This window comes from Acaromyces ingoldii, assembly GCF_003144295.1.
Source record: "Acaromyces ingoldii strain MCA 4198 unplaced genomic scaffold FA10scaffold_3, whole genome shotgun sequence".
In the NCBI taxonomy this organism is placed as follows: Eukaryota; Fungi; Basidiomycota; class Exobasidiomycetes; order Exobasidiales; family Cryptobasidiaceae; genus Acaromyces; species Acaromyces ingoldii.
The window spans coordinates 2,174,335-2,199,601 of NW_020290249.1; the positions used below are offsets into that span (position 1 = coordinate 2,174,335).

The 25,267-nt window shown below is 56.9% G+C and overlaps 11 protein-coding genes across 11 annotated transcripts; 7 read left to right on the forward strand and 4 right to left on the reverse strand.

The window, feature by feature from the left end:
* Positions 1–188: 188 nt before the first annotated feature.
* Positions 189–2,909, forward strand: FA10DRAFT_252261 (GWT1-domain-containing protein). Its single transcript, XM_025519641.1, has 5 exons — positions 189–1,518; positions 1,574–1,892; positions 1,951–2,264; positions 2,326–2,616; positions 2,687–2,909. Exons 1-5 carry the CDS (start codon positions 397–399, stop codon positions 2,834–2,836), a joined length of 2,196 nt encoding a protein of 731 aa, XP_025377875.1. The 5' UTR covers positions 189–396; the 3' UTR covers positions 2,837–2,909.
* On the reverse strand, positions 2,820–5,292 carry FA10DRAFT_279742 (hypothetical protein). Its single transcript, XM_025523563.1, has 3 exons — positions 5,217–5,292; positions 4,841–5,161; positions 2,820–4,782 (listed from the first exon to the last, which is right to left on the reverse strand). The coding sequence occupies exons 1-3, from the start codon at positions 5,248–5,250 to the stop codon at positions 2,906–2,908; spliced, it is 2,232 nt and encodes a 743-aa protein (XP_025377876.1). The 5' UTR covers positions 5,251–5,292; the 3' UTR covers positions 2,820–2,905.
* Positions 5,293–5,574: 282 nt separating this feature from the next.
* On the forward strand, positions 5,575–7,159 carry FA10DRAFT_267127 (hypothetical protein). Its single transcript, XM_025521784.1, has 3 exons — positions 5,575–5,600; positions 5,676–6,314; positions 6,375–7,159. Exons 2-3 carry the CDS (start codon positions 5,744–5,746, stop codon positions 7,037–7,039), a joined length of 1,236 nt encoding a protein of 411 aa, XP_025377877.1. The 5' UTR covers positions 5,575–5,600; positions 5,676–5,743; the 3' UTR covers positions 7,040–7,159.
* On the reverse strand, positions 7,100–8,248 carry FA10DRAFT_267128 (hypothetical protein). The gene is made up of 3 exons (XM_025521785.1): positions 8,151–8,248; positions 7,233–8,076; positions 7,100–7,176 (listed from the first exon to the last, which is right to left on the reverse strand). Exons 1-3 carry the CDS (start codon positions 8,169–8,171, stop codon positions 7,139–7,141), a joined length of 903 nt encoding a protein of 300 aa, XP_025377878.1. The 5' UTR covers positions 8,172–8,248; the 3' UTR covers positions 7,100–7,138.
* Positions 8,249–8,478: 230 nt separating this feature from the next.
* Positions 8,479–9,793, reverse strand: FA10DRAFT_121145 (hypothetical protein). Its single transcript, XM_025517920.1, has 5 exons — positions 9,640–9,793; positions 9,251–9,573; positions 9,117–9,185; positions 8,922–9,033; positions 8,479–8,855 (listed from the first exon to the last, which is right to left on the reverse strand). The coding sequence occupies exons 1-5, from the start codon at positions 9,700–9,702 to the stop codon at positions 8,787–8,789; spliced, it is 636 nt and encodes a 211-aa protein (XP_025377879.1). The 5' UTR covers positions 9,703–9,793; the 3' UTR covers positions 8,479–8,786.
* A 1,288-nt stretch (positions 9,794–11,081) lies between these two features.
* Positions 11,082–12,556, forward strand: FA10DRAFT_241559 (hypothetical protein). Its single transcript, XM_025519255.1, has 4 exons — positions 11,082–11,513; positions 11,569–11,896; positions 11,978–12,066; positions 12,176–12,556. Exons 1-4 carry the CDS (start codon positions 11,453–11,455, stop codon positions 12,265–12,267), a joined length of 570 nt encoding a protein of 189 aa, XP_025377880.1. The 5' UTR covers positions 11,082–11,452; the 3' UTR covers positions 12,268–12,556.
* Positions 12,161–12,937, forward strand: FA10DRAFT_121275 (hypothetical protein). Its single transcript, XM_025517921.1, has 2 exons — positions 12,161–12,722; positions 12,787–12,937. The coding sequence occupies exon 1, from the start codon at positions 12,268–12,270 to the stop codon at positions 12,688–12,690; it is 423 nt and encodes a 140-aa protein (XP_025377881.1). The 5' UTR covers positions 12,161–12,267; the 3' UTR covers positions 12,691–12,722; positions 12,787–12,937.
* Positions 12,681–15,806, forward strand: FA10DRAFT_267131 (glutamine-dependent NAD(+) synthetase with GAT domain-containing protein). Its single transcript, XM_025521786.1, has 10 exons — positions 12,681–12,722; positions 12,787–12,918; positions 13,005–13,014; positions 13,079–14,523; positions 14,586–14,784; positions 14,864–14,992; positions 15,092–15,175; positions 15,238–15,262; positions 15,352–15,428; positions 15,510–15,806. Exons 1-10 carry the CDS (start codon positions 12,709–12,711, stop codon positions 15,543–15,545), a joined length of 2,151 nt encoding a protein of 716 aa, XP_025377882.1. The 5' UTR covers positions 12,681–12,708; the 3' UTR covers positions 15,546–15,806.
* A 1,436-nt stretch (positions 15,807–17,242) lies between these two features.
* Positions 17,243–20,792, forward strand: FA10DRAFT_121320 (hypothetical protein). Its single transcript, XM_025517922.1, has 2 exons — positions 17,243–19,971; positions 20,035–20,792. The coding sequence occupies exons 1-2, from the start codon at positions 17,501–17,503 to the stop codon at positions 20,741–20,743; spliced, it is 3,180 nt and encodes a 1,059-aa protein (XP_025377883.1). The 5' UTR covers positions 17,243–17,500; the 3' UTR covers positions 20,744–20,792.
* A 332-nt stretch (positions 20,793–21,124) lies between these two features.
* On the forward strand, positions 21,125–23,287 carry FA10DRAFT_267133 (amino acid permease-like protein). Its single transcript, XM_025521787.1, has 4 exons — positions 21,125–22,234; positions 22,305–22,619; positions 22,688–22,818; positions 22,895–23,287. The coding sequence occupies exons 1-4, from the start codon at positions 21,264–21,266 to the stop codon at positions 23,104–23,106; spliced, it is 1,629 nt and encodes a 542-aa protein (XP_025377884.1). The 5' UTR covers positions 21,125–21,263; the 3' UTR covers positions 23,107–23,287.
* A 145-nt stretch (positions 23,288–23,432) lies between these two features.
* FA10DRAFT_286370 (hypothetical protein) lies at positions 23,433–24,615 on the reverse strand (the record flags this gene model as incomplete). Its single annotated transcript, XM_025524069.1, has 4 exons — positions 23,433–23,446; positions 23,518–24,271; positions 24,342–24,514; positions 24,576–24,615. The coding sequence occupies 4 exons, from the start codon at positions 24,613–24,615 to the stop codon at positions 23,433–23,435; spliced, it is 981 nt and encodes a 326-aa protein (XP_025377885.1).
* Positions 24,616–25,267: the final 652 nt, after the last annotated feature.

Sequence of the window (25,267 nt, forward strand, 5' to 3'; positions counted from 1 at the left end):
GGCCCTGAAAAGGCCTTATAATTCAATATGAGTGGTCACGAACAAAGTATGTCCGGTCTTCCTTCTGAGCATTGCCAGGGGAGGCCTCGAGGAGGGCGGCGAGCGTGTCACCGAAGTCATCGTGTGGAGGAGCGAGCGAGAAAAGCGCACACGCGGCGCTAAATTCTTCCATTGTTCCCTTTGGGTGTCGGTGATTTTAGTAAGTTGCAATTCGGAAGCTACCATCCAGATTCAGGGCTAGCACGGCGGTCGCGCACCAGATGGGCGGTCCATCCGTACAATCGAGATAGCCAGGCGCACGATTATCGGCCGGACACAGAAGAAGACAAAGGCAAAGTCGGCGAAAGCAAGGGCCAAGCGAGAGAGCCGAGGAGGTGGTGCACTGGGGTGGACGCCATGCCGCCACGCGACTACAAGGAGGCAAAGGAGGCCTTCGTCTCGCAGCTCGAAGGTGGATCCGTGTGGAAGATCAACGCAGTGAGCCTCACAGCCCTCACCACATACACCCTGTGGGCAACATTGAGGAGTCGTCGACTCTGCTTCGTCGGTGCTTCTTCTTCTTCGCTCGCCAAGAAGGGAACGAATGCAGGGGGCTTGGGAGGCGTCTTTTCCAACGAGTGGTTGCTCGAGTTTGCCGTCCTCATCATCTCGCTCATCCTCGCCACAAGCGTGCTTGCGCAGCATCTGCTAGCGCTGAATGCGTTTCTGGGCACGGCGGCGGCCTATGTGCTTCTGCGATATCCTTCGCCGACATTGGCCCTGAGGAAAAAAGAGGCAGCTGCGCCATCGAGGAACGGCAAGCACCGGAGGCACTGGTCTCAGCGCGAATCATCAGACGAAGAAGAGGAAGACGAGGCTGATGAGCGTAAAGAGCTCCTTCAAAGCTCCAATGGTGCAAAAGTGGCATCTCAGGAGGACGAGGAGGACGAGGAACCGTTTCGTGTGTCAGTCGATTCTGCCGCGGATCAAGCCCACGCCTCGGCCTTTCCCGCCACGAGCTACATTCCGCCAGATGAGCAAGGACGGGATACAAAGGGAAAAAATCAAGTCATCGAGCCCTTTGCTTCGGGGCTTGGCTTGCATGGACTGAGCGAGACGGTCGTGAGACCAGCGGATTTGTCGCAGCGATCCACACAAAGACGAGGGAACGGCAGCGCCGGATGGGTTTCGCCAGAGAGACGAGCGATGGGGTCTCCCTTAGAGAGGGTACGGGCGAGCGAGAGAGTGGCCAGTCCACAGAGGGGCAGTGCAACCTTGTCGCACCATGCTCAGCTCTCGTCGACTTCGTCTTCATCCTCGTCTCTGCACCTTCCTCCACCAATGCAGGACGCACAGAACGAAGCCCTCGATCCAACACCACCCTCTAAAAAGCCGCCCACATACATTCCCAAGAACCAGCCTTTCTTGACCGTTTACCGGGCTCACATGATGCTCATGACCGTCATCTGCATCCTCGCCGTCGATTTCCCTGCCTTTCCGCGAGAATTTGCAAAGTGCGAGACCTGGGGCACGAGCCTGGTGAGTGCTTTTGTGCGATGCGGGAGAAACGTCATCTCACTGTGCGTCAACATAGATGGACCTGGGCGTAGGATCTTTTGTGTTTTCCCTGGGCATCGTCAGTGCGTTGCCTCTGCTTCGCTCGCCGCGCCACCGATTCCAGCCTATGCGGGCGCAGCTGCTGCGAGACGCCAGAAAGACGCTGCCCCTCTTTCTCCTCGGCGCTATTCGTGTCATCATGGTCAAAGGCGTAGAGTACCCGGAACATGTTGCCGAGTACGGCGTCTACTGGAACTTCTTCATCACATTGGGATTACTTCCCTTCTTCGGAACGCTGTGCAGACCAATGGCGAAGCACGCGCGCTTCTCTGTCATGGGACTTTTCGTCTCCGTCGGTGAGTCTTCAGGCTTGGACTAAGAGCGAGAAATTGTCGCTGACGGCGACCACGGTAGTTCACCAAGTCGTTCTCTGGACAACGGCGCTCCAGTCTTGGGCGATTTCTGATGGACCCCGACCGGACCTCTTGACGCAGAACAAGGAGGGCATCACGAGCCTGCCCGGCTACTTTGCCTTGTTTTTGCTAGGCTTGGATCTCGGCCATTATGTCCTGCCCCGTGACCCATACCTCGCGTACCGCCGCCCATCAAAAAGCCGACAGAGGGCCAAGACGGACAAGCTGGCGATGGTTCTGGCAAGCTTCTCCTTGTTGTGGTGGGGCGCCTACGGGCTCGCTCGCTTGCTTGGCTTCTTTGTTAGTCGGAGACTGGTGAGTGTGCTGGCTTTCTCGTCCGTCCCTGCAAGCGTAGACGGCTGACGGAGGACAATAGGCAAATTTGGCTTACGTGCTCTGGGTCACGGCATATAATTCTTCCTTCATTCTCGCCTACGTCTGCATCTACATGATTATCCTCGAGCCAGCCGCAAAGGCCGAGAGGCAGCTGAGGGAGTCAGCAGCAGCTGCAGATGACGAGCAAGCGAGGTCGAAAAGGGGACGCGGAAATGAAACAGTGGCAGCTGACACAGGAGAGGGTCGCAGCGAAGACGAGGACGAAGAAGACTCGTTGACACCATCGCTGTTGAAGTCGCTCAATTCGCACGCTTTTGCCGTGTTTCTCATCGTGAGTTCTGATTCGCCCTTCGATCTCCCTCTCTACAACCCCATCCTGACTCCAAAATTCCGTCCACAAGGCCAATCTCCTCACAGGCACCGTCAATCTGACCCTGCAGACCATGTATTCTTCCGACACCGTCGCAGTCATCATCCTCCTCCTCTACACAGGCGTATCGCTCGCGAGCGCCTCTGTCCTGGATGTGTTAGGCTGGAGGCTCAAGATGTGATAGTCTCTCATATAGTTGCATCGCATGTAGAACCATTTCGAGCAAAGCTTTTGTAATGCACAAAATTAGCTACCAACGTCTCCCTTGAAGGTCCTGCAGCGTCAATTCGCCCTCTTCCTCTCCGTTTGCCTCTTCGTAATCGTCGCCATTGAGGGTTGAGGCCTGAGCTGCGTGTTTTCGGGGTGCGCCAGCACCACGGCGCAGATGAGGATGCTTGAGCAGCAGAGTGTCCTCTTTCTTCTCTCTTCCTTGTCCTTCAATGGTATTGATCGCAGAAGAGGTGCTCTCCTTCATGACTCGGCTCGACTTGGCCAACGGCGCCGCCTTGGATGTCTCCTTGACCGACTCCGATGCCCTTAAACTGGCCGAGGGCACTCTCCCGACTCTGGTGAATCTTGCCCGGGGCCTTTCATCCAGCCCTACCTCCACGCTCCTGTACACCCTGACCTCTTCCTCTAACCTGTCCGCCTTCTCCCTCAGTTCGTCCCTCTCCACCCTCAGTTCCACGACTTCTCCCCGCTTCTCATCGAGCTCCCTCCTGATGCGATCCAGGTACACGATCTTCTGGTTCGGGTTCGTGTGGCTCGCCAGCTCTGCGTTGAGCGCCGCAAGCTGTGCTGCCTCCTCCTCGAAAAGCTCCGATCGACCCGCAAGGATGCTCATCTGGTGCTGGAGTTTGTCAAAGGCCACACGAACAGCAGCCGCCTCGGAGAGCGATTCGAGCAGCTCGGCTCGCTCGGTCAGCCAAGCCTCTTCCCTCATTGCGAGGTGTGAGAGGCGTGTCGTGTGTGATTTCTGCACCTCTTCCAATCGTCTATTCTCCTTTCGCAGTACGTCCAGCTCGCTTTGACGGGCTTCGTCGACACGGCGAAGCTCGTTTGCTTCCTTCGTCTTGGCGTCTGCCTCCTCTGTCAACCTTTTCAGGTCAGAGCCGAGGAGTGCATTACGGGCTTCGACCTCCTCTAGCGTCTTGCGGGACTGTTCGTACGAGGCCTTGGAGGCGTGCGCGTCGACCATCGAAGCGAGAAGTTGCTCATGTACGGCCGCCAGCTCTTCCTTGAATGACTCTGCCCTCTGTCGTTCGTCATTAAGCTGCATGCGTTCGATCTGACTGTTGATGTCTGCTTGGACTGATCTGACTCGCAGAAGTGCCGTCTCATCCTCCTCATTGTCCACCGCTGCTGCATCGAGTCTCTCCTCCTCTGAATTGTCCTGGTACAGCGCCCTCCGAAGCGAGTCAATATCTTGGAGCAGCTGCGCTTCTTGATTTCGCCGGACTTCTCGATCCGCCTCTAGCTCGTCTAGCTTTTTCACCTGCGCCCGTCCCTCGGCTTGGCTTTGCTCTGCCACCGACTTCCATCGTCTCGTCTCGATCCTGGCCAGGCGAGATGCCAGTCTCCGATCCTCACTTGCATCGATCGCAGAGTTCATGTGCCGTGCAAGCTGCAGTCCTGCTCTTTGCAGACCCGCGACCTGGCTTTCAGTCTCTTCGAGCTGATCCTCGACATCTGCAAGGGCGTCTTGGAGATCCGATACTCTTGTCCTCAAAGTCTCCACCTCTTGACTCGAGCCCAATTTGAGTGCCTCGATCGTTTTTCTAGCCTTTTCTTCTTCCCTTCGGAACTTCTGCGTAAGCTCTTCGATTTGCTGATCGGACTCTATCTTCGACCTTCGAACCTCCTCTTCTTTCCCTCGCAGCTGCTCCTTCAGTCTCGCCACGACCTTGTCACTGGCCAGCTTATCCCCTTCGACCTGTCTCAGCTGCTTCTCAAGGGCCTGCACGTCGGCCAAGCGCTTCGCTTTGCTCTCTTCGTGGACTACCTGAAGCTCCTGGAGCTTTGCCGTCAGGTGTTCGTAGTTGTTGCCCTGTGATTTGTATTTTGACAGCGAGGCCTGCGTCTTGTCGAGCTGTGCCTTGACCTTGTCGTGCTTTTGCATCGCCAGTCCTGTCCGCTGTGATCAGCTCTCATTACCGGGCCCCTAGACATATGACTGAGGACTCACTCAGCTCAGTCTGCGCGTCTGCTTTTTCATTGTGGAGCTCCGCCCTCTCCCGGAGCAGGTCCTCGACTTTTTCCTCGGCCTTGTGCAGCCTCGCCTCAAGCTTAGTCCTTTCCCTGTCGTTGCCAGCCTTTGATGAGCTCACGCCCGCAGACGCTGCCCTCGAGGAAGAGGGCTCTCCGGTGTTATGGTCAGAACCATCCATCTCGAGCTGATTAGAAGCCATCCTGAAGCGCGCATCGCGCTCAAACATGGCGCCTTTCTTGTACGCGGCCAGTGGCTCCTTGGGGTCGTATGCATTCGGGCCCGGCGTCATGTCCGGCTCTAGGTGGGCAATCAGCAACTTGGCAAAGAACGTAGTGGTCTCCAAGCAACTCACTCTCAGCCTCGAAGCGCCGTGCTCTCGGAAACATTGTCAAAGATGTGCAGTCGAAGCAGTCGCAGTAGTGTTGGTCTTTCTCATATGGAATCAACACCCAACACCCATATCATGGCGCCAAAAATCAAAGCGCGAGTTTCCACGTGATGATGCGCGTCTCTCTCTTGAATAGGCTCAGTCAAGCTTATTGGAAGTTGACTTTGACCATCACTTGCCTCTTCTCCGCCCACTTCTTTAGGACACCTTTAACAAACGAAGGGGCTGGACGCACGCACGCATCCATGTTCGCTTCTCGTGTCTCGCCGCTGAATGCGAGCCCGCATCGGCAACGTATCGATGGCGGCGCAAAGTCGCACCTGGGCGACGAAGAGCTCGGGTCCGTCAGTAAGTGGAGCTCCCTTGCCCTTGAAGACTTTCCGTCTCTTGAGCTCACGACTCGGATCTGCGTGCGCGAAACAGGCCCCAAGAAGCTCTTTTCCGACCTCAGAGGCACATCGACCGGTCGTGCATTCGGAGACAAGACAAACATGTCGCCGAGTCGATCCCGAAACACGGGGCAGGATGGCTTTGCTCCAGGCCCATCGAAGCTCACGTCTTCCAAGAACCTCGCCCGTTCGAGATCGCCCAGCCCGACGCAAGCCCAAAGCAGAGGCGCGGGTGCGAACTTGGGCAGCCCAGCCAAAGCGAGTGGCAAGTCACAAGGCGTCGTGTTCCTCGGCGCAGGCCGTAGTCCAAGCAAGCAAAAGGGCAAGGCGAGAGACAGGAGCAAGTCGCCCTCCAAGGGCGCTCAGCACGAGGCGGTACAACCGCCGCCACCGCCACCAGCTGATGCCTCGTATGTGACTTCGGCCACACCGGCACCCTCGTCGTCGCACCTGCTGCGAAAGGCATCTTCTTTCATCACGCCAGCGAGCAATGTGGGCGAGGCGGGCGCCAGAAGGATGCGCTACGGAGAAATGATGGACGCTCTCGCAGGAAACAATCTCGAAGACGGCAGTGCTGACCCGGATCTTGACTCTGACTCAAGGACGAGACCGATGACGGAGGAAGAGCTGTACCCAGAAATCGAGTATATGGCGCCAAGCCATTGTGCGAAAGGTGAGTCGGATCGAGTGGCGGGGCACAATGCCGAGAGACGCTGACGTTGGCCGACCACAGACCCGCCGTATGACTTTGATCCGCGACTCGATGGATTGCCACGGGGCAAGCAGCTTGGGGAGGCGCTGTCAAAGTGCTCCGCCATTGGCTTTCACCGCCCGACGCCGAGCGAGGAAGATCTTCTCAGACGGGAGGGGCTCAAGGAGGCAGACCTGCCGGCTCTCGAAGGTCTGTCTATCAGAGACGATGAAGACAACGATGTCGGCCAAGAAGCGTGGCCCGACGTCGTCATCAAAGCCAAGCAAGAGGGTCTTGGTAGCCAAGCGCCTGTCAAGAAGCCCGTCTCGCCGATCCACCGAAGACCCGCACCGCCCTCTATGAATGCGCCCATCGCGAAGCTTGCGGCGGGTAAGACGCTCGCTGCGAAGTCTCGGCCAAGTGTGGCATCCAGCAATCGCGCCCCCGTCAAACCAGTCGCAACGGCCCGAGCTAGACCCACACTGGGAACCGCACCACCGAAGACAGCTGGAAGCACCGCTGTGAAAGGCAACGGCGCCACTGCTGCTGCCGCGCCTCGTCTGGCCCTCAAGCCAAAGAATGGCAACCAGCAGCTGCAGATGCACCCCCTTCTCCGAAATGTTCAGGATGATGACCTGGGCAAGCAGATCGACGCTCGTCTTAAGCAGTCGATGCAGTCCCGCGAAGGGTTCGCAATCGACGACTAGACCCAACCTCTCCTTCTTCTTCATCCACACAATTGCAGCTTCGTCTTCTCCCCATCAATCATTCAATCTTCATTCATTCAATTTTCTCTCCTCTCCCTCTCATATCCTCGGTGCGCTGAGCTTGTTTTGTGCCAGCACTGTTGTTGTGACCATTCAGTATAGGCGTACTTCTTCGGCACACTTTTCCACTCACCTCTCTCAACGGCTGCCCTAAAGAGCTCCGAATCGATGCTGATGCCCAGCCCCTCTGCTTTTCGTCTTTCTTCTGCGGCCCTCCTCTTTTCCCCCTCTCCCTCGTCTTCGTCTGCATCCTCTTCGTCGTCCGAATCGGGCGCACGCTCCAACACGGCCAGGCCCGGGTTTCTCGCGACAAATTCGACCCAGGGGCCCCGGACGATCTGCTGGAGGACGCCCGTAGTGCTCATGCCGCCCGTACCGGGGATGCCGCCTGTGCCTCCCACGACGATGCCGGTGCTGGGCCCGGCCGACGAAGCAGCCTCGCCCGCGCCGAGCGGCGGGGGCGCGCGCTTCGTCTGTGCCGCGATGGGGTCCGAGAGCATAACGAATGTGTACTGCGTGGGCGTCTGGACGTGCGAGAGGGTATACCGGCTCGTGCTGTAGCTGTTGAGCTTCTCTTCCCCCGCGCCTGCGCCTGGTGCAGATGCAGATGCAGATGCCGATGTAGATGCCGATGCACCGGCAGCGGGCCTCAGGGGCGACAGTTTGCGGACAATGTTGCGCAGCGAAAAGACGACGCCGTAGACGAGCTTGGCCTGCTCGTGCAGAGGCAGGGCGGAGTTCTTGGAGGCGCCCGCAGCGCCTGTCCCAGAAGCTCCTGCTGCCAGCCTTGAAGAGGTAGGGTCTTGCGCCGTCGACGCGGAAGAGGACGAGGACGAGGAAGAAGGGCCGTCTGGGCCACTAGCGCCAGCACCAGCGGCAGCGGTTGAGGCGGAAGGGGTGTTGCGCGTGTGCATCGAGGACCAGTCGGCATGAAAGATGAGCGAGCAGTGGCGGTCGTAGATCCACAAGGACCACACCTGTTCCGAGCCTATCATCAGTCTACTGTCCTTGCTTTGCTTTGAAGAAGCTCATGGCGAGGGAGTGCCCCTACCTTTGGTTGAGAAGTCGTCATTTGTCGCTACTCCTTCTCCTGGAGATGGTGGTCCAAGAAGGCGCGTGCGCTATTTTTACACTTTTGGGCTCTTTCCTTCCTCGACGCGTGCACGGCTGCTCAATGACGGTGAATAATAATCATCAATTGTGGTGTTAGAGAGAGAAGAGAAAGAGGTTAGAGAGAGAGGTAAAAAGGGCTACATGATGAATGGTGGGTCGACCAGCGGTTCCCGCCATAGCTACTTGTGTCTTCGGGGTGCTTTCTGAGTAGTCTCAAATATGTAGAGGAGAGAGGAGAAGGAGAGAGGAGCTAGAGATTCGCTGTAACGTCCGATCGCAGGGCGCATGTGGCGCATAGAGCCAGTAGGCGGAGAGAATCTTGTCACTTGCCGACATTGGACTTGCTGCGACCGAAGAGAAGATACGCCAGAAAGCCCCCAGGGAGAGGATCTTCGTCTGGCTTCTTGTAGTCAAGCGCAAGCTCGTTGTTGCTTGTGAGGTTGCCATAAACGATAAGCGTGGAGTATTCGCCCACCCCATCGGAGTTCTTGGGCTTGCCGACAAAGGTGAGCCAGTGGCTGGTCTCTTTCTGCGCTAAATATTAGCCAACTCAAGGCTCTGCTCGCAAGCATTCTTACAACTTGCTCACCGTACCGTCCTCGTACCTCTTCACGTTGATGTCAAGACGCCACCACTGTAGAAACTGTTTGGGCACAATTCGTCATTGAGGCTGAGCTTGTCACGTCTCTCCAAGCGTCCAGAGACGCACCTGTCCGCTGTCATCCGAATGTTCGCAATTTTCGACTTTGTATCTCTCGTTCCGGCGCAGCAGGGTGGCCGCCGTAATGCATCGATCAGCTTGATCACTTGGCTTCAGGTGTCTGTTCGACGGATGTGGGAAGAACAGGAGAGGATGTGAGCGAGCAACTCATGAAAAGGATCTCCGGTGCTTGGACATACTCACCCGTAGACGACCTTATTTCCCTGTCCATCGTCCTCCTTGGAGTAGCCCATCATGTCAGAATGGCATGTACTGTCGAAAGGGCCTGTCAGTGATGTCATGGCGAACTGTCTGGGGAGAATAGCCTGCCAACTCACTAGAATTTAAATGTAGGATTGGCGCCATGGTCTTTGTAGGCATAGGGAACTAGACGGTTGTCTTGGACGCCGACACCGAAGTCTCGTTCCTGCGAGACATCGAGTTCGGACCTCTTGTAGAGATAGTGATTCCACGCCTCTCCGTTGCGGTAGTCATTAAGGAGGTCGCGACTGTTCAAGGGCACAGTAGGCACAATCATGTTCTCGCTGTGCTTGTCGTATTGCTGATCGCTGTGCTGGTCCGCCGGAATGACGGTCAGCGTCGACTCATGGAATGGATTGGAGTCGCATTTAAGGGGAGGCACAATCCTTTTATCGATCGACTTTGTGGCAGCTGTCGTTAGCACGAGCAAGAGTTGGGCCAATGCAGCACAAGAATAAGGACTCACAGCTGCACTGACAGACAGCGAGACGATGCAAAAGAGCTCGAGGAAGATAGCCAGGTTCCTCATCGCGATCGCACGGGTCTGGAAGGAAGGTGAGGCGCGGGAGAGCAGCAGCAGAGGAGAGGAGGTGCGAAGAGTTGTCGGGCGGGGCGAGAGCCGACCAACTGATGATGCACTGCTCTGCGCCGATGTGCACGCTGGCAAGATGAGGGTGGCGTGCAGGGCGAGGGAGAGCGATGAGACAACGAATCAATGAAAAAACTCTGGAAGGAAAGGGGTGGAGAAAGCTGAGCGCTGGGCTGAGAAGCGAGGATATCTGGGCAACTCTCTGTCCCGTGCGAAGCCTTGTGTGTGAAGCCTTGTGTGTGCAAAGTCTCGAATGAACGAAGGCGGCCCCTTTTTTTCAAGCAGCCATTGGTCGTTGGGCTCCCGTGAATTTTGCTCCGTCATTACTGGCTTTGTGCCGCGCCCCGCCCTCGCAATGACGTCTCTCCGCCTGAGAGGCATGCCACCATTGCCTTTTCACCCTTTGCTCTTTGATAAAGCAAAGGCATCCAGACCGATGAAGGTTAGTTAGCTTGACTCCGGCAACGCTTTCCCGTTCCAGTCCCACCACCAACTGTGGAGATGGCTGGAGGAGCATCTTGCGGTTGTCAGCTTGCGTACAGACCAATAAATCACAAGATCGAGGGTGACGACATGGAAGGCGAGTCGCCCTGCGATGCTCTCATGATTTGTATGATGAACAAGCTGCAGCGTGGCAAGAGTTTCCTGACAAGAATTGGCCGGAGAGGCGTTGCTCGGCGTGCGCCTACCACTAGTGCGCACCCACGTCGTACAACCGGCTCTGCTGAATCAGCCCGCCGCCACGTCTATTCTTCTTCATAGTCTGCCTTCCCTCACCCATGAGCTTAGTCTCAAAGAGCCGACTTTAAGCAACTCTGACATCGGCATCCAGAGTAGTGTGAAAGCGATGGCTACATAGCCTCTGTCTGGGCGGGCGCAGTACGCTATATGATTCGGACTGCTCGCGCGAAGCGTGGAGACGCATCCGGAAAAAATCACCTCCGTCTCGAGTGCGAGATCCTAGACATTTTCTGCAGGGCGTGCCTGTCCCTACGTAGGAGCTTGTTCGTATCTTGCCGATAATCAGAGACCAACACGTCTTGGGGAGGGCATGTCGGACGAGCTAGGCGTCATGACAGGGCAGGCTGGCTCGAGAGTGGAGGGATTGACAGATACCCAGTAGACGGAAGTGATTTTGTGATAATTGAGGGCTAATTGGCCGAGAACGCAAGCGCGCTTGGGCCGCGGCTGGACTTGGCACGCAGATGCGTTTGCTCCAGTCTGAACGCCGGGGCCGAAACCGGGCTCTGAACTCTTGGACACATGCAGATCCTGCGTCGGCTCCCATCTCCTCTCGCCTCCATCTCAACTCCACCGACATCACATTTGACTGCTTTGACCTTCTTCCACCGGTACTATCAACACGGCGAGAAGAGTAGCAAGCAAGCGAGAACTGCAAACGAGAAGTCACGCGTCCAAAGCCGTCTCCTCGCCCTTTCGACTTTTCCAATTTGCAGCTCCGCCGCAATCGAGACACCCCAATCCACATCGGCCATCAGCAACTGCGAGCGACGAGCCCAAGAGACCTGCTCGACGGCACCTTACGAGATACACGACGAGCTATTCCTCGCCTTGTCCTCGAAGTCTTGTAGAGCCTCTCCTGCGACATCGCTCCCGCTATTCGAGTACAGCCCCTCGCCCGTTGAGCCTTCGCTTCGGTTTCGACCCCTCATTTTGACAGCCCCGGACAATGGCGACCCAGACGCACAAGCCTAAGCGCAAGTTTGCGGTGCTCGGATCCAGAAGCGTCGGTGAGTGAACTCAAGTGACGCCATGAGGAGCGTGATGAACTGACTTCTTCCATAGGCAAATCATCCCTGATTGTGCGATACGTCGAAGACGCATTTGTTGACTCCTACTATCCGACGATTGAGAACATCTTTCAGAAGTCGATCAAGTACAAGGGCCAGGACTACGACTGCGACATCATCGATACAGCAGGGCAGGACGAGTACTCGATTCTCAATTCTAAGCACGCCATCGGCATCCATGGCTATGTCCTCGTCTACAGCATCGCATCGCGGAATAGCTTCGAGATGGTTCAGACCGTCTACGACAAGATTCTCAACTACACAGGTACAGAACATGTGCCGTGCGTCATGGTGGGACAGAAGAGCGATCTGCACGTCCAAAGGTGAGTGGTCTTGCCTGGTTACTTTAGCGCAGGCGCCCATGATGGGAACCTGACAAAATCCTACTTCACCACCAACAACAGACAAGTGAGCGAAGAGGAGGGCCAGGAGCTGGCGAATCAGCTCAAATGCGCATGGGTCGAGGTCAGCGCTCGGCATAACCAGAATGTTGGTGAGTACACATCTGAGAAGCCTGTGAATCTAGGGCGATGTACGCCCAAGACTTCGTAGGGAGGATGCCAAGGGAAGATTGAGGACAGTCTACTGACGCAGCTATTCAGCCAAGGTGTTTGAGCTCATGCTTGGCGAGACGGAGCGGGGGACGACCGAGGGAGGACCTGAGCCTCAATCGAGCAAGTGCACCATTGTCTAGATGTCAGTCTGTCTCCTCCTCGTGCCCCACGCCGGACAATTTCTTTTCAACTCGCATGCCAGCTCGATCTCAATTGCTCGTCGCCGCCTGCCGTCGTCGCCAGCAATAGGCCCCAAAGCGTCCATCGGTCATCGTCCATCCCGCTTTCGATACCAACCTGCGCTAATTTGCCCTTCTTCCTTCCCGCATTTCTTCTTCTGCCACCTTTCTTCGTTGCCATGGACAGAGCTTTTCTCTCCGCCCTTGCGTGTACATCATCATTATTCAATGAGATATGCTCTCCACCCACAGTCGCATCTAAGTCCTGTACTTGTCATCGATGTCTTTCGGTCGTCCCTCGGTCCGGATCCGAGCGGGCGCTCACGTGTTTCTTCGCGTTCTTTCTCCACCTCGATCCGAACAAAGATGAATGACTACCATTGACAGCCACTAAAAAGAAGCATGGGACACCCGGTGTGAGGATTGACTGCTATTTGCTGCCATTTTGAATTCGCTCAATGCTGATGTATGCCCATCAAGGATCCTCGCGACATGCTCGCTCAACCAGTGGGCGCTCGACTTTGAGGGCAACAAGGAGAGGATCCTTCAGTCCATCGTCGAGGCCAAGCAAAGAGGCGCGAAGCTTCGGGTCGGCCCCGAGCTCGAGATCCCGTGAGCTAGATGCAGTACGATGATGAGGGAGGTTATCTTCCGCTGATGCTGGTAACCACCTGAACTCCTTGTCCCTATTTGCTCAGAGGGTATGGCGTGAGTCAGAGCTTACTTTTGCATCTCTTGCAGCTGCGCGATGGCCACTGACTGCTTCGAACAGTGCTTCGACCACTTTCTCGAGGGCGACACGGTCCTGCACTCTTGGGAGATTCTATGTCAGCTTCTCACCGACGAGAAGACGCGCGGGATCCTCTGCGATGTCGGCATGCCCATCCTGCACAGATCGACGCTGTACAACTGCCGCGTCCTGTTCCTCGACGGTCGCATTGTCATGATCAGGCCCAAGATGTGGATGGCCAACGATGGAAACTACCGCGAGTTGCGCTACTTTACTCCGTGGTCCAGACGAGGCGAGCTCGATGACCACATCCTCCCACGCATGGTCGCTGCCGCCACTGGTCAGGAGTCGGTGCCCTTTGGAGATGCTGTCGTGTCGACTCGTGACTCGGTCGTGGGTGTCGAGCTCTGCGAAGAGCTTTTCACACCAAACAGCCCACACATTGCAATGGGTCTCGACGGAGTTGAGATCTTCATCAACCCCAGTGCTAGTCACCACGAGCTGAGGAAGCTGCACCGGCGCGTCGACCTGATTCGCGAGGCTACGCTCAAGCTTGGCGGCATCTACCTCTACGCCAACCAGCAGGGGTGTGACGGCGACCGCCTGTACTACGACGGCTGTCCTCTCATCGCTTGCAACGGCAATATTGTTGCACAGGGTTCGCAATTCTCCCTCGACGACGTCCAGGTCGTCACGGCCACCATTGACCTCGACGACGTCAGGGCAGCGCGAGCGAGCAAGAGCAGGGGTATGCAGGCAGCTATGGGAAATGGGACAATCAGGGCAGGCAAGGGCTTTGAAAGGATCCGCGTGCCCTTTGATCTCGGCGTCAGACAAGAATGGACAGATGATACGGCCCTGCAAAGCACAAAGCCCATCGAGACGCGGTATCATACGCCTGAAGAGGAGATTGCCCTGGGGCCTGCCTGCTGGTTGTGGGACTACCTTCGCCGCTCGCGCACACAGGGTTACTTTATTCCCCTCTCTGGAGGCATCGATTCGTGTGCAACGAGCGTGATCGTTTTTAGTATGTGCAGACTCGTCGTCAAGGCCTGCACGGGCCCCAACCCCAACGAACAGGTGCTCGCCGACGTAAGACGCATATGTGGCGAGTCGTCGACGTGGGTGCCCCAGCGGCCCCAGGAGGTGAGCAACAAGATTTTCGTCACTTGCTACATGGGCACCGAGAACTCGAGTGGCGAGACACGGCAGCGAGCAAAGGAGCTGGCCGAGGCCATTGGGTCGTACCATGTCGACCTCAACATGGACATCGTCGTCAGTGCAATCGTCAGTTTATTCGTCCTCGTCACCAACAAGAAGCCTCAATTCAAGGTCCATGGCGGGACTGCGGCCGAGAATCTAGCGCTGCAGAACATCCAGGCGCGGCTTAGGATGCTCCTCGCCTACATGTTTGCTCAGCTCGTGCCATGGGTTCGTGGCCAGCTCGGCGGTCTCCTCGTTCTTGGCAGCGCCAATGTAGACGAAAGGTGAGCTTGGACCGCTTGTCTTGCACGTCGAAGAGGGGCTGATCCCTTCTCTGCCTTGAAAGCCTTCGAGGTTACCTGACGAAATACGACTGCTCATCGGCCGACATTAATCCGATTGGCGGCATCTCAAAGACAGATCTGAAGAGGTTTATCGCATATGCTCAGACGTCCTTTTCGCTCCCCGTGCTTGGCGATTTTCTCAACGCCACGCCCACTGCCGAGCTTGAACCCATCACAAATGAGTATGTTCAAGCGGATGAGGTGAGTTTGATGAGATGAGATGAGAGAGGGTGTGGCAAGCGTAATAAATTTGGCATTGCTGACTGGGTCGCCGTTAAAGGCCGACATGGGAATGACCTATGATGAGCTGTCGGTCTTTGGACGATTGCGAAAAGTCGACAAGTGCGGGCCATACAGCATGTTCACCAAGCTCGTCCATGAATGGGGCGATCGACTGAGCCCACCAGAGGTGCGTCTTTGATAAGCAGCTTCGCTCGTTCCCCCTTCATCTGAGTGCTTCGCATGCGCTAACGTATGTGCGCTTCTTGTCTGTTCGCGTGCCCCGTAGATCGCAGAAAAGGTCAAGCGCTTCTTTTTCGAATACGCCCGCAATCGACACAAGATGACGACACTGACGCCGTCTTATCACGCGGTAGGTCATAAGCACAGGACCGTCGGCAGGACGCTGCTCATACTGATGCATTCGATTGACAGGAATCATATAGCCCCGACGACAACCGTGGGTTGGCTGATAACTGGGGCAGATCCATGCCTGTACTTACCCCTGTCTTTCCCTTTCTCTCTCTCTCTCTCTCTCTCTCTCTCCAGGTTTCGATCTCAGACCGTTTCTCTATCCGAGCCGGTTTCCGTTGCAATTTAAGAAAATAGACGAGCTCGCGGCAAAGGTGAGCTCAGCTCGCTCGCTCTCCGATAGCGGCTAACCCCTTTGCATGGCTGACTCTCTCGCTCGCTCGCTCTGCACTCAGATTCCTGACCGTAGCAAAGCGGCAAAGACTGGATGAGGAAGGAGTCAGAAGAGGCGTGCAACGCGGACCCGTGCGCAAATATCGAAGCGATCCGTGCACAGACAAAATTTCAAATGCCTTTCAGCCCACGTCATCTTTCACTTGTCCCGAGGCCCCCCTCTTTATTTCTTGTTTGCCTCTGCTTCATTGCACCGATCGAAATGTGAACTAGACGAAAATCTCTTGTCCAGATACGGCCATTGGCTACTGGCCCCTTTCTGTCAATGGGCCTATGAGAGCTGGGATGCAATCACGACAATCTCATGCATGCTTTGGCGACCCTACCTAATTTTTTCCACGGCTTTGGCCTGCCTGCCTGCAGGTGACGACCCCGGCCTGCCAATCTGCCAGTCCCCGTAATCGACAAAGTGCTATTTCTGATCTTCGCCCCAGCGTGCATTATTTCCCGATACAAGCAAATATAACTACTAGTGATTGAGATTCGACGGGATAGTTGCGGCTACAGCTAGCGTTGAGCTGTACATGTACGCTGTCGAATAGACTGGCAGTAGTAGTAGTAGTCTAGCTAGTGTGGGTTCTGAATTTTCCCTTACCTACTCCTCCTCCTCTCTTCTCTTTTTAACTCCCTCGGACCTCTCTTTTCCTTCCACTCCGCTTTTTCCTTCTTCCTCTTCCTACTTCTACTTCCTCTTTGTTCTTCTCTTGTCCCACGGCTCTGACGAAGGAGAGTCCGGTCAGTTGGCGGCTCTTTTTTAACGACTAAACGCACCCACCACCCCACCAGCGACGAACTCGAAAAGAAAAACCGGCCTACCGCTCTGCACCGCCTTGTACTGCGTGGGCCTCCTCTCCTCTCCTCTAGAACCAAAGCTCACCGCTTGAGTGAGCGTCGTTTGGCAAATAGACCTCGGACGAGGATCTGGGTCTACCTCGCTCGGCCTCGAAGGCTTCTTGAGTAACGACCAGCTGCGCCGCGTGCCGTTGCCGCGGGCGTCGCTAAAATCGTGATTTGTTGTCACACCGTGTGATCGCGCGGAGGAACAGGCAGGCGGACGGGCAGACAGACAAAGAGGGCGCATCCATCAATCTCCTCCAGATCTGCCGAGCACGCATCGTCACAGGTCTGCTCCCCCCTTGCTGGTTTCCCGTGAGCAGAGAACGACCGAGCGGGCTGCGAAGCGGTGATCGCTGACTTGTTTCTTGATCTGATGGGGATCCCCCTCAAGACAGGAAATCCCCCCCTCTTTCTGCAGCTGTATTCGCCGCCGCCCTCAACGTCCCTCCTATTCCCCCTTTTCACGTCGCGCCTAGCCACGCTCTGCCGCCCCGCGGCTCGTCTACTTGCACCCTCAAAGCGCGCTGATGCGCAGCTTCCGTTGCCGACCTTGCTGACTCCGCTCGATTCGCAAGCAGCCTTCACTCTGCAGCAACAATTCGGCCAGCGCTCTTTCCCTCCCCTCTCGCCTTTGCCCATCGCTCTCCCACGTATCGTCACTGAATAACGCCGGCTTACTCACACGACCACAGCCGCGCCCACGACTCACATAGAGCACACACACACACGCACGCGCGCATACACAGGGCATCGGAGAGCACGAGACCGGAGACGCAGGCGAGCACTGCACGGAAAGAAGTGATTGGCGCTGTTTCGGAAGAGTCAATCTTGTATCTCGAACCCCGGTCAAACTTGGCAGCAGGGGTGACACGGAGGTCGGCAGACTAGACAGATCCAAAGTCCGACAGCTGACGAGGGAGTAGCTGGAGGGTGGGAGCGAGCAAGGGGATTAAAAGGGAAAACGTAGGAGAAGAGAGAGAACGGAGGAAGAGAGAAAAGGAGAGAAGAGCGGCGCGCACGAGAAAGAGAAGAGAAGAGCGACAGGCGATTCATGGGACTATCGCCTCTTTACTAGTAACACGAAACGGGCAAACACACCCTTCGACGAACCCGTGACGACTAAAAGACTGGAAGACGACACTTTTCTCCTTTAGCCATGGCGCCTCCCTCCTCTCCTCCTCTTTCGTCCTCGACAACCTCGGCCTCCTTTGATGCACCGATGCAGCAACGGCATGGCATTCCCTTTCCCCAATCGGGTAACAGCCCTCCTCACAGCCCACGCAGGCGTGCCGCTGCTGCTGCTGCTGCTGCTGCCCCTTTCGCCACCACCCAAGGCCTGTCGAGCGCTGGCGCAGGACGGCCGGGAGGAGCGGACACTGTCAGCACAGCGCCTTCTGCCTGGCGTCATCACCAGCACACCTCGTCGCAGTCTTCCGTCTCCTCAGCGTCGTCTTCGTCCTCGGGCCCCACGCGAGGCGCCTCGTCGGATGCTGGTCACTTTGTTGCGCCTAGGACGCCCGCATCGGCCGAGCTGCCCAGGCGATCGACGCACCAGCACTCACCCACAGCCACCGCCGGGAGCGGTAGCACTGGTCAACGAGGGGCGGAACTAGCCGTTGCTTCCTCATCGGCGATCAGTGGCGGCAGCCTGCCAAGCATCAGAAATCTGTTGAGCACCTTGTCACAGGACCCCGGCGCTCCGAGGCATCTCAGCTCCGTCAACAGCGCATCAACCGCGGCCTCGATGAGGCGATCTCCCAGCGCACCGGACTTGGGCCTGCGGTCAGACGCCGGACCGTCGGCGCAGGCACTGTCCTCGCTGCCTTCTTCTTCATCTTCATCATTATTATCATCAGGATCGATGGATGATACGGAAATGTCCGACGCCACGGCAATAAATGCCCACCCTCGTGCTCACCCCTATGTCCCTCCTCATGCCCATCCGCGGTCGCATCTTCGATCATTGACGCAGGTCGATCCCCGCCAACGGTCCTGGTCGACCGTGCTTTCGCCGACTGTCGGCGCTGTTGGGGCGACAGAGAGATCTTTTAGCCCGTCACGGCGGCCGCCGCTGTCGCCTTCAGCTTTTGCACACGGTATCGGTCTCCAACCCATGACACCGCAGGTACCACTAGTACAAACGCAGGTCGCGAGTCGCTCAAGCAGACCCAATACAGCCTCGGTGGACGAGCGAAAGACCCGCACTTCGCCCATGCATGGGCAGCAGTCGCCCTCCTCGCCCACCATGGCCCTCATCGACGATGAATCTTCGTCGAGCAGTGGCAAACGAAGCCCTCCCGAGACGCATGCACACCTGCCTCCCTCAGTACGTCGGCGTCACACCGTCGGCGCTCTTGATGAGCCTACTGAGCTCCACAGGAGCCACCAGCACCAGCAGCTGTCAGCTGCAGCACCGTCCTCGCCTCTTCGACACGGCCAGCATCAGCATCGAACCTACCATACAACACCGCCCCACAGGCTTCCACTCACACCCAGGGCAGAGATGGAGCTGGCACCCCTACCCGATAGCCCCACAACGCCCACCGCTCTGCCACGACAGCAGCAGCAGCAGCAGCAGCAGCAGGCAACCCCACATGGCTACGCTTACCGCTCTCATCAAGCACAAGCACATGCTCATGCACAAGCTCATGCACAAGCTCATGCACATGCACAAGCACAATCAAGAGGCTATCCAGCGTCACGCTTTTACATGAACACGATGCTGCCCTCGGCTGGGTCGATGCCGTCCCTCAGCTCTTCGTCGTCGCTCTCACTTGGGAGCGACCGCGCCAGGTTCGACTCGCTCGAAGGACCAAGGTCGTCGGGCATGGAGCGTAGATTCACCTTCAGCACCGCCTCGCAGCAGAGCATAAACAGCGAGGTCGCCACGACGACGTACGCCACCAGCCCCTCATCGTCGGTCTGGCACAGCCGGTCCTCGACGCTCGACTCTATCGAGGCTCCTTCGTCCATGTCGTCCTCTGACCACAAGTCGCTGCCTATGCCGCCGCCTCGGTCATCAAGCCTGGCTTCAGACATGACGATGCCTCCAAGGACACCACACGAGGGCCTGCGGAACAATCACGACCCATATGCTCCTTCAGGCCTGTACGGTCACCAGCATCACGCACTTCAGCAGCCGCGCGACCACGACCACCATCAACAGCAGCAGCAGCATCAGCAGGACAATTATCTCTATCCAGGCTCGGAGGCGCATGCATCTGCTGTTAGCCGACCTCGAGCAAAGACAATGGCGTTTGCAGACCGTCCTATAGCACGACTGCCTTCGCATGCTCAGCACCTCTACATGCAGCAGCAGCAACAGCAGCATCAACAGCAGCACATGCAGCACATGCAGCAGGTTCAGCAGCACCAGTTCCATGGGCAATTGCTGCGACAAATGGATTCGTCATATAACCATCAACAGCAGCATCTCGGCGAAACTCACAGTCTCCCGCAGCGCGTCTCGTCGATGAGTCTCGGCAACAAGCCTTCCACGTCACAGCAGCCATGGAAGGGAGCGCAGCAGGTCGTCGCCCTGGTTGGCGTAGGCCAATACAAGTATGCTTGCCCGCACTGTGACAAACGCTTCTCCAGACCGTCCAGCCTCAAGATCCATGTTCATTCGTGAGTCGGTCGGTCGGTCTCTCTCCTTCCTCGGCTCTTGACTAAAGTTGACCTATTTCACAGGCACACGGGCGAGAAACCGTACAAGTGCTCCAGACCAGATTGCCGACGCGGCTTCAGCGTGCAATCAAATCTCCGTCGGCACGAGAGGAACCATGACGAAAAGGAGGCAGCCGCAGCCGCAGCCGCCGCAGCGACGCGGTCAGCCGATCTCTCAATGACCCACGCGCCATCAGCGAGGGAGATGATGCAGCGCCATCATGCGCCGCCCCAACATCATCACGGCTACCGCGGGGCGCCTCCTCTTCCGCCCGTTCACCATCCTTACTCTCGTCAATCGCTCCAGGGATCACACCGCTCCCAGAGCAACCCTAAGCCCCATGCCTTGATGGCAATGACGACGAAAAAGGGCACGATGACCTCGCAAGACCATCCTTCGCAATCATCTCTCTATTCTCAGACGAGCCAAGGCCGTCGTCACGAATCCTTCTCGTCAAACAATGACGACATGACTGATCCGAGCGAGTCAGGTGTCGGTAAGGTTGATGAGTGGGAAGATGAAGAAGATGAGATTGGAGTGGAATCCGACGACCCCAACGATGCCATGTCGGAATCCGACTCCAGACTGAGCGCCGCGGCCGGCCTCTCTGGGCTCCTCAACCCGGTCCAGCGCAGGAGCAGCGGCGACAGTGGCCACACGCCTACCTCTTCTCACGGCATCATCAGCACCACACCCTCTTCGACTTCGACTTCCACCTCCACGATTTCTTGAGTTTGAACAGACAGAATTCAACCCATCCATGTACTGTAACATAGCCCCCTCACAGAGACCGTCACTCCTCTCTTGCTTTCTCTCTGCCTTCATTTCACCTACATAATTCGTTTCTCCGAGCCAATCATCTGCACAAGTGTTCCGTTTCCTTCCTTCATACATTTGACCTTTGGCAATCTTGATTCGGGCAGAGCAGGCCTCTCTCTCTTTCTTTGTGTATATGTGGCTGTCTCCCGTCCTCGTCTTACTTTTATCCGATGGTGTGCGTTTATGTCTCTCCTTATCTCTGACGTTCACGTACAGTGCAGTACACGGCCAGAGCGCCGCAACTTTATTTTAGCGCCTGCCCACATGAGGGTGGCTTTAGATAGATAGCCCTGACTAGAAGGTCAAGAGGGTCTCATATGAGACCCACTTAGGAACAAACGATATCTGCCTCACTTCTCGTTTACTCGAGAAGAAGAAAGGTTCTTCCATCTACCACGACGACCTTCCTTTTTGCCTTACAAGTCGGCACACCATGGCTTCCTCGCACTCTGACGACAGAGAAAAGGGGCTGTCATCACCGGCCAAGTTGGCGTCGGGCGCCCCGCTCGAAGCAACTGTGTCCTACAACCACAATCCCTCGGCTGGTGGAAAGGAAGAGCAAGTGCTATCGTCGCTCGGCTACGAATCCGAGCTGCGCCGGAACCTGTCGCTTTGGACTGTGCTGGGCCTGGGCGCAGCAATCATCGCCGCACCCTTTGGTCTCTCCACATCGGCTTCCTTTGCCCTCACAAACGGCGGCAGGACCTCGTACGTCTGGGGATGGGTCCTCCTGAGCCTCATCTCGCTCGCCCTGGCTGCGAGCCTGGGTGAGATCTGCAGCGTCTATCCGACGAGCGGAGGCGTATACGTCTGGACGGCGCACCTGGCACCGAGGAGGTCCGCCAAGATTTCCAGCTTCGTCGTCGGCTGGATCAGCGTCGTGGCCAACCTGACGCTGTGCCTCTCCATTGCATTTGGTGAGGCTCAGCTCATCATGGCCGCCATCAGTGTGTTCCGAAACGATGAATGGGCGCCCGAGGCGTGGCACATCATCCTCACCTTCTGGGCCATCATGGCCCTCTGCGCCCTCATCAATGCCTGGGGCGTCCGGGCCAAGCTGCTGGAGCCGATCAACACGCTGAGCATCTACTGGACCCTAGCTTCTGCCGTCATCATCTGCATCGTCGTCCTCGTCATGTCCGACGATCGGCGCAGCGCCCGCGAGGTCTTTGCCCAGTGGCAAAACGCCAGCGGCTGGTCCGACGGATGGAGCTTCTTTGTGGGCCTGCTTACGCCCGCATACGTCTTGACCGGCTACGGGACCATTAGCTACCTCTGCGAAGAGGTCAAACAGCCCGAAGTCGCTGTACCCAGGGCCATGTTGGGCAGCGTCATTGCGGCATCCTTTACCGGCTTTCTCTTCCTCATCCCCATGTCCTTTGTCTTCCCAGCCGACCTTTCACTGTGAGTCAAACCTTTTTCCTCGCGAAGAAGCGCGCTGTCGCTGAACACGCGTTCCCACTCTGCCAAATAGGATTCTCGAGGCTACAGCAGGCCAGCCGATCCCCGTCGCTCTCTCGCGCGCCACGCGCTCGGCCGGTGGAGGCTTTGGCCTCCTGTTCCTCATCCTTGGCGTCGGCATGTTTGCATCGGTGGGCTCCCTCACCGTGGCCCTGAGATCTGTCTGGGCGTTCTCAAGAGATGGCGGCCTGCCGCTCTCCTCGATCTGGAAGAAGGTCGACAGGGTGCACCAGCTCCCGCTCAACAGTCTCATCATCACGACGGTCATCATCAGCCTGCTCGGTCTCATCTATCTTGGCGCCAGTGCCGCATTCAACGCCTTCACGGGGTGTGTATCGAATTGTTCAATTCTTCCTCAGTGTCAGGGCCTGACAACTTTCTTTTTCCCTGCTCCAGATCCTGTACGATTCTGCTTGGACTGAGCTACGTCTACCCAGTCGCCTGCTCGCTCGCCGGAGGAAGGAGACTGGTCAAGCATGCCTCCTGGTCGCTCGGCCGCTTTGGCTACCTCATCAATATCATCGCCCGTGGGTGCTGCTTGCTCTTGTTTTTTCGGAAATCGCATTCGCTGATTTGTGCATCTTTTCGTCCCCCTCTCGACAGTCATCTGGGTCGTCTTCTCCGTCGTCCTCTTTTGCTTCCCCACGACGGCGCAGGTCGACGCGGCCGGGATGAACTACGCGAGCGTCGTCGTCGTCTTCTTTGCCGCCTTTGCCGCGCTGTACTATGTCGTCTGGGCCAGAAGATCGTACACGGGCCCATCGCTGGCGACAGAGGGCCACAAGGAGGAGGACACGGCGGCGGGCGGGTGGTAAGACATTGCTGCTCCCATCTCTGTCTCTATAATTCTTGCTCTCTCTGGCGCGCTCTCTCTCTCCCTACCTCTTTCATCTTCGTCTCGTTTGGATACGCAATCCATCCATGCCTTGTTTTTGGCTGGAGTGCCTTTCTGTCACCGCATTCACCTATCGCGTCTTTGTATGCCCGTGCAAGCTGGGGAAATAGAATCATCGAATCAGCAGAGGTCTCGGTCTCGTTCGCCCTCCTACAGGGCGGCGCAGGTAGCAAAAAGAGGGGCGAGTGAGGGTATAGATTGAAGCAAAGGTTTTTTTTTGTATATGAAAACAAGCAACACGACTCGTCAACGAGGAGAACCTGATGAACATACGTCCGTCAGTCTACAATTATAACCAGACGTGACGATTTGGCGCCACGGGCTCACTCACCGAACGGACTCATGCTTCTGCTCGCGCTTCCAGAGCTGCCGCTTCCGCTGCTGTTGCTGTTACTTCTCAGACCTATACTCGAGACCCTTGAGGTGGTGCACGTCGACGGCTCGTCGTTGTTGAGCATCAGATCGAGCTTGTGGCTCTGCTCATCGAGCTGCTGCTGATGCTGTTGCTGCTGCAGCGCAAAGGCGGAGAAGCTGTGCCCATAGCCCTCCTCGACCTCGGGCGAGGGAGGGACCGGCGAAACCTTGAGCTTCTCGCCCGATGAGGCGACGAGCATTGTCTGCGACGCGTCGGCGTCTGTGGCCGCTGCTGAATTTGTCGTCGTCATGGTGGAGCCGACGAGCGGGAGATCAAAAGCGCGATTTTCTTGTCGCCGGAGTAGCCACCTTCCCGTCCCGGGCACCACTGCGGCTCCTTCATGGTTAATGCGTTCCCAATAGGCCAAAAGGGCCAGCGAGCCGCCCAGGAGCGACACGACTGCGCTGGCGAGGGCCAGCCACGAGGCGAGGCCGAGCTGCTTCGACGTCACTTTCCCGCCGAGGTACTGCAGCGTCTTTTCTCCATTGGTGAGGTTGAAAGAGGCTGATGCAAAGAGGAACGCGTCGGCGAGGAAAGCGAGCACAGGCATGGCAGAGGCCACGGAGGCGCAGATGGCCAGCATATCGCTCGTCCGGGCCGGTTTCCAGGACGAGAGGGATGCCATGGCGCCAACGGCGGAAAAGTAGATTGCCAGTGGATGCAGAAGGAGCTGTCGGGAGAATGGAGTGGACTGAATTCAGCGGATGCAGAGAAAAATTAGAGGGCCTAGGGAGACTTACTGCTTGGGAGAGTGACCGGCTAAAGAAGTTTTCAGTGACTGTGCTGCCCTTCCACCCGATCGGTGTCTCCTGGCATCGGAACACCTCTGGTTGGCCAATGTCGGCCATGGTGCTTGGCGCAAAAGAGACCTTGCCGGGCTGGCCGGCGCAGACCGACCACATGCTCAGTCGAACTGAGGAGACGTGTCAGCTGGGGGCCGGGTGTGAGAAAGGGGCCCTTCCTTTGCCACTCACAGGACTGCCATGTGTTGATGTCGAAGCGATAGAAGATCATATGCTTGTACTTGGGAAAGCCAAAGCAGATCTTCGTTCTCGAGTCAGCAGACGAGCTTGCCTTGATACTCTCGTCTTTCTGCTCTCCAGACAGAGGTCACTGAACTCACCAAGGTTTGCAAGACTGTCGAGGTGAGAAAGGCAAGAATTGCCAGGGCGAGGAGGAAGCGAGGACCTGCTCGCCTCAATCGATTCACAACTTTGGAAAACGGCCGAATGAGGAGCGCCCTTGACGCCACTGTCGTCGTCGACCTCGCCATCGTTCCTATCCACTCGATGCAGGTTGGTGGTAGAGAGGTTGCAGGCACAGGTGCGGCAATAGTATTTGACGGATAGTAGTACACTACTCTACATAGACTAGTACGTATTGGCGGATCGATTGAGCCAAGAAGTTTAAAAAAAAAAACGTGTTGTGCATGCAGGAAGCATTTTCGAATGCTCCTGCCTCCGGTCTTCCGCGCAAAGATAGAGAGCGCCTTACCAGCAGGGGATGAGAATTCGGTATGCTCTTCGCGCTACTGGTAAGGCGAAACCAAGACCGGTTACTTTTGAAATTCGCGCGAGGGCGCGCATTCTGTCATTTGGTCGCACGGTTCCGTCATGGTTCGTCTTCCGATTTAGAGGTCACGAGGAACCTCCAGAGCTCCGATTTA

Excerpts from the sequence above, each read along its gene's own strand:
- FA10DRAFT_121320 (XM_025517922.1), top strand. The coding sequence starts at position 17,501 with ATGGCGCCTCCCTCCTCTCCTCCTCTTTCGTCCTCGACAACCTCGGCC. Across the intron at positions 19,972-20,034 it reads CTCAAGATCCATGTTCATTC|GCACACGGGCGAGAAACCGT; the intron begins GTGAGTCGGTCG and ends CCTATTTCACAG.
- FA10DRAFT_267133 (XM_025521787.1), top strand. The coding sequence starts at position 21,264 with ATGGCTTCCTCGCACTCTGACGACAGAGAAAAGGGGCTGTCATCACCG. Across the intron at positions 22,235-22,304 it reads TTCCCAGCCGACCTTTCACT|GATTCTCGAGGCTACAGCAG; the intron begins GTGAGTCAAACC and ends TCTGCCAAATAG. Across the intron at positions 22,620-22,687 it reads GCATTCAACGCCTTCACGGG|ATCCTGTACGATTCTGCTTG; the intron begins GTGTGTATCGAA and ends TCCCTGCTCCAG.
- FA10DRAFT_121275 (XM_025517921.1), top strand. The coding sequence starts at position 12,268 with ATGTCAGTCTGTCTCCTCCTCGTGCCCCACGCCGGACAATTTCTTTTC.
- FA10DRAFT_267127 (XM_025521784.1), top strand. The coding sequence starts at position 5,744 with ATGTCGCCGAGTCGATCCCGAAACACGGGGCAGGATGGCTTTGCTCCA. Across the intron at positions 6,315-6,374 it reads GCCAAGCCATTGTGCGAAAG|ACCCGCCGTATGACTTTGAT; the intron begins GTGAGTCGGATC and ends GGCCGACCACAG.
- FA10DRAFT_267128 (XM_025521785.1), bottom strand. The coding sequence starts at position 8,171 with ATGACGACTTCTCAACCAAAG. Across the intron at positions 8,077-8,150 it reads TGACGACTTCTCAACCAAAG|GTGTGGTCCTTGTGGATCTA; the intron begins GTAGGGGCACTC and ends GGCTCGGAACAG. Across the intron at positions 7,177-7,232 it reads TAGGGCAGCCGTTGAGAGAG|TGCTGGCACAAAACAAGCTC; the intron begins GTGAGTGGAAAA and ends TCACAACAACAG.
- FA10DRAFT_241559 (XM_025519255.1), top strand. The coding sequence starts at position 11,453 with ATGGCGACCCAGACGCACAAGCCTAAGCGCAAGTTTGCGGTGCTCGGA. Across the intron at positions 11,514-11,568 it reads GCTCGGATCCAGAAGCGTCG|GCAAATCATCCCTGATTGTG; the intron begins GTGAGTGAACTC and ends CTTCTTCCATAG. Across the intron at positions 11,897-11,977 it reads AGCGATCTGCACGTCCAAAG|ACAAGTGAGCGAAGAGGAGG; the intron begins GTGAGTGGTCTT and ends CACCAACAACAG.
- FA10DRAFT_279742 (XM_025523563.1), bottom strand. The coding sequence starts at position 5,250 with ATGTTTCCGAGAGCACGGCGCTTCGAGGCTGAGA. Across the intron at positions 5,162-5,216 it reads ACGGCGCTTCGAGGCTGAGA|AGCCGGACATGACGCCGGGC; the intron begins GTGAGTTGCTTG and ends TTGCCCACCTAG. Across the intron at positions 4,783-4,840 it reads AGACGCGCAGACTGAGCTGA|GACTGGCGATGCAAAAGCAC; the intron begins GTGAGTCCTCAG and ends CACAGCGGACAG.
- FA10DRAFT_121145 (XM_025517920.1), bottom strand. The coding sequence starts at position 9,702 with ATGAGGAACCTGGCTATCTTCCTCGAGCTCTTTTGCATCGTCTCGCTG. Across the intron at positions 9,574-9,639 it reads CGCTGTCTGTCAGTGCAGCT|TCGATCGATAAAAGGATTGT; the intron begins GTGAGTCCTTAT and ends GCTGCCACAAAG. Across the intron at positions 9,034-9,116 it reads GGAAATAAGGTCGTCTACGG|ACACCTGAAGCCAAGTGATC; the intron begins GTGAGTATGTCC and ends TCCGTCGAACAG.
- FA10DRAFT_252261 (XM_025519641.1), top strand. The coding sequence starts at position 397 with ATGCCGCCACGCGACTACAAGGAGGCAAAGGAGGCCTTCGTCTCGCAG. Across the intron at positions 1,519-1,573 it reads AGACCTGGGGCACGAGCCTG|ATGGACCTGGGCGTAGGATC; the intron begins GTGAGTGCTTTT and ends GCGTCAACATAG. Across the intron at positions 1,893-1,950 it reads GGGACTTTTCGTCTCCGTCG|TTCACCAAGTCGTTCTCTGG; the intron begins GTGAGTCTTCAG and ends CGACCACGGTAG.
- FA10DRAFT_267131 (XM_025521786.1), top strand. Across the intron at positions 14,785-14,863 it reads AGTATGTTCAAGCGGATGAG|GCCGACATGGGAATGACCTA; the intron begins GTGAGTTTGATG and ends TCGCCGTTAAAG. Across the intron at positions 15,176-15,237 it reads TGACGCCGTCTTATCACGCG|GAATCATATAGCCCCGACGA; the intron begins GTAGGTCATAAG and ends TTCGATTGACAG.